Raw genomic sequence first — 9818 nt, forward strand, 5'->3', positions numbered from 1 at the left:
CCGGCCGCCTCCAAGGTCAGCAAGACTGGTCTTCCCGTCACTGTCCTCTCACCCCGGCCCCGGCCCCAGCCAGTTGGCACCAGCACTTACCCACTCGGGCCGCTCGCTCGGCTCTCCTGGCGTGGGGCCCGGGGCCACGGGTGGGGGCGAGTAGTCCTTCACGGGGGTGGTGAACTCCACGGGCCCCGTCCCCGGCAGGGGGAGCTTCAGCAGCGGGTAGCTGGAGGGGCAGGAGGAGAGGGAGTTAGGACACGACGGAGCCAGTCGGCGCTGAGGACGGGCGCGGAGCCCCCGCAGCTGCACTGAACCCCCAGGACTGCACACGCAGACACGGAGCCACCCAGGCAGGAATTCTTATTTTTATTTATTTTGTAAAATATATTTTTATTGGTTTCAGAGAAGAAGGAAAAGGGAGAGAGAGAGAGAGAAACATCAGTGATGAGAAAGCATCCTGGACCGGCTGCCTCCTGCACGTCCCCCACTGGGGATCGAGCCCCAAACCCTGCAGGTGCCCCGACCGGGAATCGAACCCTGACCCCCTGGTTCCTAGGTCGACCCTCAGCCCGAGCCCCGCCGGCGGGCGCAGTTGGGAATTTCTAACTCGTTTCACAGGACACACGGCGCCCTGTGCACAGAGCCTCCCTAGGCCGTCAGGGGGCTACGCCTCCAGCTGCTCTTGGGTACGGTTTTCCGTCCTTTTACTTCAAGCTCTTTGTGTTCTCATTCGCTTTCCACACAAAACACAGACAAACCTGAGGCCTGTCCAGGTCTGGAACGGGGCAGACGCTGTGAGTCCAGGAGTCCACCCTTGGGGATGAAATGTCAGGAAAAGCCCACGGTCCCCCCACCTGCCCGGAGCCACGCTCTCCCCGTCAGGTGTGGGACGAGCGGCCCAGCTCCCAGCGCACTCCCGCCACGCACTCCCGCCCAGGTGGCGTACTCCGCTGCCACAGGAAGTCCCGTCCCAAAGCCGGGCTGGGCCCTCCCCGCTCTGAATCAGCAGCTGCCACACTCGCCCCAGAGGTCGACGGCACAGAGGAAGCCCCTCCCTCGGCGGCCAGAGCGGCCTCGGGGAGGGGTCACAGCACCCCTCCTTCACCTTCAACTGCCCGCAGACACGCGCTCAAGTCCGGTCAGGCCCTCGGCCCCCACGCGTTACCTCTCGCCCCGTGCAGAGGCGGGAAGGCCACAGAGGAGCGGGGCTCAGAGGGGGCCGGACCCCACGCCAACCACAGGCAGCCGAGCCACCATCCCCAAGGCCACAGCTCCCGAGGCCACAACTCCCGAGGCCACCGTCCCCGAGGCCACTGCCAACGGCCGCTCCCGCAACAGAATCCAGAGAAAACGCTCTAATGGAGCCGGGCAGAATGTCCGAGGTCCTTGAAGGCACAGCCGTGTGGCCCCCAGCCCCCCAGGGACTTGTTAGAGGCGACTCCTGGGGCCTCTCCCAGGCCTTCCTGCCAACACGCAATGAACAGTTTACACGTCTGTGCCCTGCGCTGAGCTGGCGGGAGCTGGCGCTGCCGGAGGGCGGGCCAGGGCCCGAGGCGGGACCGGCACGGCTCCCCTGCTCACGGGCCGTCTGGACCGGACCAGCCTGGGCCTCCCCACTCTGGTGCCGTGGGAGCTGCCAGGACACTGCCCTGGCTGCCGAGGCCGGAGGACACCGGCCACAGATGCCCGAGCGTCAGCAGGACCCTCCCAGGGAGGACGCACATCCCCGTCCATCCAGGAAGAACCTGCCTCCTCAGCTGGAGCAGTGAGGGCGCCGCTGGCACCACGCGTGTCAGACACATCGGGGACACCAGGGCGGCTCCTGTCCTGTGGCCGTGTCTCAGGGCCTCTCCTCTCACCATGTCCCCATCCCCGGCCTGGGGGAGCCGACGCCACCAGGCAGCCACACTCTCCCCGCAGTCCTGGGTGAACAGGTCTGCCAGGGGGCGCCCGAGGAGCTGATCAAATGGACTGTGCGCCCGGCCGGTGTGGCTCAGTAGATAGAGCGTCGGCTGCGGGTGGACGGGTCCTGGGTTCAATTCCAGTCAAATGGCATGTACCTCAGTTGCAGGCTCGATCGCCAGGCCCCAGTCGGGTGTGTGAGGGAGGCAACCAACAATGTGTCTCTCACCCTGTCTCCCCTCCCTCCCGCTCTCCCTAAAAGTCAACGGGAAAACACGCGTGGTGAGGATCAGCCCACCATCACCACCACGGAAGGACCTGGCCTCGCAGACAGGAGGCCCCGCTGCCCCGGCACCAGAAGAGACCGTCGCTGTGAGAGGGAGCCCGAGCCAGGCCTCCCGGTGAGCTGGCGAGTCCTCGTCCAGCACGACCTCGAAGGGGGTTACCGGCGACAGCTCGCGGACGCCAGGGCTGACTCCGGGCACCAGGGCTCGCCCCTCGGGCCCCGGGGTAAGGAGACACGGCGCCGGAGCAGTCAGGCTGGGCCCCTCCTGCCCCCACACCGCCCACCCCCGGGCCTGGGCACGTACCAGCAGGCGAGGATGCAGAGCCCCGTGAAGAGGGTGATGGGGATGGGGTAGGAGGCGCAGAGCAGCCCATGGTTGTAGAAGGCCCGCGATATCTTCTCACGCAGCCGGTCAGTCAGGGTCATCCTCAGCGCAGGTCACCTTGCTGCCATCCCGGACGTGCGCAGGGGTCAGCCGGCAGGCGCTCCCCGGGGCTGGCGGCCACCATCTGCCCTGGGGGGAGGGGACGCAGTGAGCAAGGGGGTGGCTGGGAGGTGCAGTGACGGGGGAGGGGGAGCCTCGGGGCGTCCACACCAGGACGTCTAACGGGCGCTCCCCCGGCGTGGCCCCGCAAGGAAGCCCGTGTGGGAGGCCATCGCCTCCCGCCCCCCCTGTGCGCAGTCAGACGAGAGCACCTTTGGGGAAACCTTCGGGCAGGGCTGACCCCGCCGGCAGGGACTCACAGGTCAAGCATGTCCGGGGGGTCAGCCCCCCGAGAAAGCACCCACAGCCGCATGAGGCACCCTCCGGCCGACAGCCCCACGCCCTCCTGAAGAGCAGCCGGGCGCAGGGGGCCCGCCTCTCGGGGTCTGGCCTGGAGGACTCAGGCCACCCTGCCCGCAGGCCAGGGCCTCTCTCCCGGGTCTGACTGCTGTGCAGGGAGGGGAGGACCTGGATGGGGCCTCATTCGCCCCCAGGGGTCCCTCCCCGGATGAGGGTGGGGGCTCGGGCGTCGGTCCCTTCAGAGGACGAGCTCCCCGCTTCTCCCAGCCGTGCCGCACCCCATGCCGCACCCCGTGTCCCAGCAAACCCTCCTTCGCCTGGGAGCCAAAGGCCAGATCTGCTGCCTCCGAGCGGACACCCTTAAACTGACCAATCCGAGCAGGAAACTCGGGGGACCCGGGGTCCGCGGGACCCAGAACCCCTTCCTCACGGCGCCCCCCACCCGAGTTCAGCGTGAAACCCGCTGCTCCGTCCCAGGTCCTGGCTGCGGCCGGTGCGCAGGAACCCGCTCAGACACGTGTCCTGGCTCCAGAGGCAAACTCGGGCCAAAGAGCCGGCGCCTCAGCAGTGTCAGGACCAGGAGACGCAGAGCGAGTGGCCGCCGGCAGCCCTCCCTCCTGCAGGCACAGCCTCAGCGCACACGCACTTCCACCTCCCCCCAGCCACCTTCCCAGGGTCCGTGCAACAGGCCAGGGCCAGGGCGGGAGCAGAGCTGGGCACAGGCTCCCCCGCAGGACAGTCTCAGGTGGGACCACGGCCACTGCTCCCCACGTCTGCTCCTGTGCCCCGACCCCCTTCTGTCCCCAACAGGGAAACAAACACTCAGAAGAGATTCCCTGTGGAGACAGACCCGCAAGAGGGTCCCTGAGGCCCATGGCTGAGCGACGACCTATGAACCGGGAGGTGGCGGTTTGATTCCTGGTCGGTCGGTTGGTCGGTCGGGGCACAGGCCCGGGTTGCAGGGCACAGGCCCAGTGGGGGGCACGGGAGGCGGCCGTCTGTGATTCTCTCACCACTGGCGTCTCTCCCTCTCCCCTCCTCTCCCTGAAGACGGAGAGCGGCACCCGCAGTGGCTTTTCCGGCCTCGGCCCTCGGACTAGCCCGGCCTTGGCCCTCAGGGCCCCAAACCATCTTCCTTGTCTTCAGCAATGGCTGACCTGCACACAGGCTCACCCCTCCTTCCCACAGCCCCTCACGCACGCCTGCGCCCCCTCTCCGCCTCGCGGGACGTCACGGGAGAGGCCTCGTTCTGGTCCGCGCCCCGAGCAACGTCGTTTCCTCTCGTTGACCGCAATCCCCGCTGGCCAGACGGGCAGTTCCTGTTGCTCCATCTCCAAGTTAAACACCTCGTCTCTCCTCTCCCTTCTGCGGCGACTCCACTCAATGAATTCTATTTCGTTTTCGTCATGAAATGTCTAACGTCAGGTTCGTGTCTAATTTTCCATCTGTTTCAAGACGGTTCACCCTCACTTCTCGGAGCAAGAGAAGAACACCCTCCACGCACAGGCCCCGCAGAGCTGCACAGGCCTCAGCAGCCCCTGTTCACAGGAAACATCACACGAGCACCCTCCCCGCGAGGCGGCCCTCGGAAACCAGAGCTCAGGGGCCTGAGGGGAACCTGGGAGGAGCCCTTTGTGCTCCAAGGGAAGATGCCTGTCAAGGTGAGGACGTCGGCAAGTCATGCACCGCTTAGCAACGGGGTTGCGTCACTGCGTCAACATCGATGCACTTACACCAGCGCGAGGCCACCCAGGGCACACCGGGCCGCGGCTCTACACGGCCCAGCTCCTCCTGCAAACCCGCACGGCAGGTTATCGCACTGAACACTGCAGGTAATTGCAACACAGCGGCAAGTATTTGTGGATGTAAACCTACCCAAACACAGAAAAGGTACAGTAAACACATGGTATAGAAGACAGTGTGAGTGTTAGTGTGAGTGTGTGTGTGTGTGTGTGTGTGTGTACCCTGGGGAGCAAGGGGAGGGCTGAGGAGGGAGGCGCTGTCAGTGGGAGATCGGGAGGAGGGGAGGAGGGAGAGGGGAGAGCAGAGATCAAAAGAGACCCAGAGACATAAAACTTGAGAAATAATGAAAGGGGCAGGGAGGGAAGGAAGAAGGCGCGCGCATGCCACACACACACACACACACACACACACACACGCCCAGCAGGGGGGCGCTCCAGGGCACTCCGCCTCTCCAGCCCTCCCTCACAACCCCCGGCCCCTGCACAGGAGGGCGCAAGGCAGGTGCACAGCAAGCTGAGCCTGGTCTGTGAGACCGCCCGCAGCTGGCAGCAAAGGCCGGGCCTTGTCCTACAACAGGACGAACCGTTGGCTCATAACCCATCGTGACCTCCCAGACCAGCCTCGCGTGCAGGGCCTGGCGCCGACACAGCACTACCCGCGTTACATGTGGTGTGCTAACCACTTTCATGTAGAAGTTAAAGGACAAAAGGGTTGAAAATCACTATAGCTACAATAATTTGTTAATGGAGACACAATATAAAAACATGTGAATTGTGCCCTATCTGGTTTGGCTCTGCAGACTGAAGGGTTTGGGGTTCGATTCCAGTCAAGGGCACATGCCCGGTTGTGGGCTCCATCCCCAGTGTGGGGTGTACAGGATGCGGCCGATCCATGATTCTCTCACATCACTGATGTTTCTTCTCCCTCTCCCTCTCCCTTCCTCTCTGAAATCAATAAAAATATATTTAAAAAATAAAATCAGTAAAAACATATTTTTACAATGTAAACTGTGACATCTATGGGTGATAAAAAACATAGACTTTTTGTAAAATTAAGGTCTTAACTTAAAATAGATTGTTGCAACTATAGATGTTCTGTGTAACTCATGGTAACCACAAAAGAAAAAATATAGCAGCTACACAAGCGATAAAGAGAAAGGAATCAAAACATTCAACTGATTGAAAAGTTATCAATTCATAAAGGCAGCAAAAAAGAAACTTACAAGACAGCCAGAGAGCGAGATGGCAGGACTAAGGCCTTAACTATCAACAATGACTTTAAATCTAAATACATCAAATTCTCGAATCAAAAGGCACAGAGCAGCCGAACGGGTTGAAGAGTGAGACACACTGTGCTACCGAGAGGCTCACTCAGCTGCAAGGACAGAGCTCCGCTGGGGGCGGGACGCGCTGAGCTTGGTTCTGCACCTCCGTCCACGCCCCCGGCTTTGAGGGCCACAAAGCCCTCAGTCTGACCCCGGCCCAGGGAGCAGGTGCCACGGCCACCCTCCAGGCTCCTTTCTCGCGCCATCTGAGTGGCGCCTCAGGCCACTCCCTCTGGCAGCCAGGACTGTGGCGTCCACAGCGTAGCAGCCGTGTCTCAGTGTCCCAGCCCCCCAGGCCCTCCCCCGCCCATGGAGCACAGGGTCAGCGTCCGTGTGCCGCTCCCGACTGTCGGCGGAGGCGGGGCCGAGCTGTGGGCGGCGTTATGATCTGCAGACGGGTCCAGCATGTCCAGGCCTTGACATTCACTCCCTCGCACACACACGCACCAGAGCCACTCCCAGTCCCAGAAGCCCGTCACGGTGGGCGCCATGTCCAGGTGAACCCACTCATTCCTGGATCACATTTGCACTCTTGTCTGGGCTCAGACACGCTCAGATGCACAAACACGTGCACTGGAGACGGCTGCCCACAGGACTCGGCCGTGGCACACGCAGGTCTGTGCCCGTCACGCTGACACGCGCGGCGACGCCATCGCCTAAGGACGCATTTCTCAGAGCAGACCCCGCCGCGAAGCGCCGCATGACTGCGTGTGTTTGCATGTGAGACACAGACTTCAGCTACGGGTTTATATCCTTCTCAGCCCAGTGGGAGCACAAAGCTTCTCTAGAAACAATGTCGACAAAACCCATTGAAAAACCGAAGGCTGACGGAAAATGGGCCAGGGGCACTCAGCTCCTCCACAGGAGGAAACGGAAACGGCCTGCAGCCATCAGGCAGCCGGAGACACAACCAACCTGAGCTGGGCGTGTGCCTGCCGCTCTGTAACTTCCCCATCATTGGAACCAAGAAGTTCTGGGGGAAGTAGAGAGAAATGGTTTCCCTTATCGAAGTGGCAGAGCTCCCACGCAGGAGCACAGAGCTGGTGGGGGTGGACAGTGGCACTGCCCGCGGAGAGCGGCGAGGGCAAGCCCTCCAGAGGTGCATCTGGCAAGAGCCATCAGGATGGCCAAACAGCCGTGGCCGGTGTGGTTCAGTGGATAGAGCGTCAGCCTGTGGACCAGAAGGTCCCAGGTTCAATTCCAGTCAAGGGCACGTATCTGGGGGGCAGGCTCCTCCCTGGCCCGGGCCCTGGTCGGGGCACCTGCAGCAGGCAACCAATCGATGTGTTTCTCTCACATGGATGTTTCCCTGTCTTTCCCTCTCTCTTCCACTCTCCCTAAAATCATAGGAAAATATCCTCAGGTGAGGATTAAAAAAAATGTTAACGGCCAAAGCATATCCTCCCCGACTAGTGCTCCTGCCCCGCTGAGTGAGCAGACGGTGCGGGGCCGTGCTGGGCTGATGCGACGGAGGCTCCTCCGTGTTCCCTGCACCAGCACACGCAACACACCTCCACGGCCACCAGGAGCTCTGGCTGAAGGACATGAGGCACCTCCTGACAATGGGGTATTGTGAGCAACAACGAGAAAGCTCTCACGTGTTGATACTGAACTATGACAATCGGAGATGAACAGCAAGGGACACAGGGCGCCACCTGCGTGCAAAGAAAGGAGCTCAGTGTGTGTCTGTGCCATGCACACCCTGACCCGACACCCGAGAACTGGGAACGCGGCCGCCCTGGGGAGAGGACCTGGGGATCTGTGGCTGGGGCGGGAGGGAGGGGACCCTGCTGTGTGCACGCTGCGGTGCCTGCTGAATTCTGTGCCACGTGAGTGTGTTACTGCACCGACAGGGGAAATTAAAAAAAAAAACACAAGCTTCCCATGGAAGCAGCACGAGCTCTGAGCCTGTGTCCCTCCACCCCGCCCTGCGTGTGCCCACCCTGCCCTGCGTGTGCCCACCCCGCCCTGCGTGTGCCCACCTCGCCCTGCGTGCATTCCAGCCTTCCCGGCTCCCTCATGGCCGGTCCCTCCCGGGGGAAGTCACAGCTGAAGGCCTCTGCTCCCTGGAGAACCCAGGGCTCGGTCGGTGCCAAGTGGAAAGTCACAGCAGTCTGTTCTCTGAGCCGACCGAGTCCTTGGGCACAAACGAGTCATTTGGGGAAAAGGAGGTTTTTTCTGAAAAGGGGACCAGTGATCAGGACGGAATCTGCTTCTCTAAGCATCAACATGAGCCATGGAAGCTGGAGGAACTGCCAAGTGAACTGAAAAGAGAAAGGGATTTGGTTCAGGAATAAAAGCCGATCTCGGAGCGTTCGAACCTGAGGACACACGTTCGAGAGGATGGACCGAGTACGTGTTGGCACGGCAACGCCCCGTGGAAGGGAAGCCAAATCCGTTCCCTGTCGGGAGGCCATCGCACATCCCACGCACGCGGGCGTCAACGGACACTAGAGAGTGACCCCCTACGCCAGCTGCCAACGCTCTTCTTCCCTCTTGACCTGGGCAGGGATGACTGGCCAGGGGCCTGAACTGACCACGGCTACCAGCACATGCCAAGGCCCTGACTTAAAGCTGGCCACCAGCCGCCCAGGGCAGCCCCAGGTTCACAAGACAAGCCCGTTGGCCAGGGGAGGTGCCCCGGGCCTCGTGCCCACAGGTGAGACGGAAGCACGGCCAGAACCAGCCCCCGGCGCCCACCCCATGGACACCGCCCGGCCACACAGGACAGAGGCCTCTCGCCGGGCTTCCCACAGGAGTGCCCGCCGTGAGCGCCAGGGTTCCGACCAAGTGCAGGTGTGAGGAGTCTCTATTTTATTACTCACTCAAAAGCTTTTCTTAATTTTTTTTGCTAGTCCTCACCCAAGGATATTTTTCCAATGATTTTTAGAGAGGGAGAAAGACAGAGAGTAACATCAATGTGAGAGAAACACATCAATTGGTTGCCACCTGCACGGGCCTGACCAGGGCCCGAGCCAGGGAGGAGCCTGCAATTGAGGTACGTGCCCTTGACTGGAATCGAACCTGGGACCCCTCCCAACGCTCTATCCACTGAGCCAAACCAGCTAGGGTTCAATAGCTTTTAATAGCCGGGCCTGTGTGGCTCAGTGGATTGAGGGTCCTTCTATACACCAAGAGGTCACCAGTTCAATTCCCAGCCAGGGCACATGCCCGGGTTGCAGGCTTGACCCCCCAGTGCAGGAGGCAGCTGATCAATGATTCTATCATTGATGTTTCTCTCTCTCCCCATTCCTCTCTGAAATATATATATAAATATGTACACACACACGCGCACACACACGCACACACACGAAATAACGAGTGTTGGCAAGAACGTGAAGAAGCTGGGACTCTGCACGCTGCTGGTGAGAAGGTGAAATGGTGTGAGCGCTGGAAAACAGGATGGCGGTTCCTCAGAAAGTTAACCATGGAATTACCACCCGGCCCAGCGGATCCACTGGTGTGCCCGCCCGAAAGAACTGAACACAGGGGCCTGAGCAAACACGCTCCCCGTGTTCACAGCAGCACTATTCCCAACAGCCGAAGGTAGAAACAGCTCCCCGCCATCGGCAGCTGAGGCGTAGCCAGCATGCGGAGCCAGGAGGGCAGCATGAGTGAGATGAGCCAACACAAAAAGACAGATGCCAGGGACTCACTCACAGGAAGTCCTCAGTCAGAGCCGTAGGAGCAGCAGAACGGTGCTTGCCAGGGGCTGGGGGAGGGACGCGGGCGTCACTGTGAAGGACACAGAGTTGGTGTTCCAAAGGCAGGCTTACAGCGGCGTG

The 9818-nt window shown here is 61.4% G+C and overlaps 1 protein-coding gene across 1 annotated transcript in view; it reads right to left on the bottom strand.

The window, feature by feature from the left end:
- The window catches only part of SCAP (SREBF chaperone), a 15446-nt gene extending 12709 nt beyond the window's left edge, over positions 1-2737 (bottom strand). The window contains 2 exon segments of the mRNA XM_015568260.1: positions 91-220; positions 2487-2737. Of these exon segments, the coding sequence (XP_015423746.1) occupies positions 91-220; positions 2487-2608 (252 nt within the window). The 5' untranslated portion in view covers positions 2609-2737.
- Between the last annotated feature and the right edge of the window lie 7081 nt (positions 2738-9818).

Source organism: Myotis davidii, unplaced genomic scaffold (assembly GCF_000327345.1).
Source record: "Myotis davidii unplaced genomic scaffold, ASM32734v1 scaffold663, whole genome shotgun sequence".
Classification (NCBI taxonomy): domain Eukaryota; kingdom Metazoa; phylum Chordata; class Mammalia; order Chiroptera; family Vespertilionidae; genus Myotis; species Myotis davidii.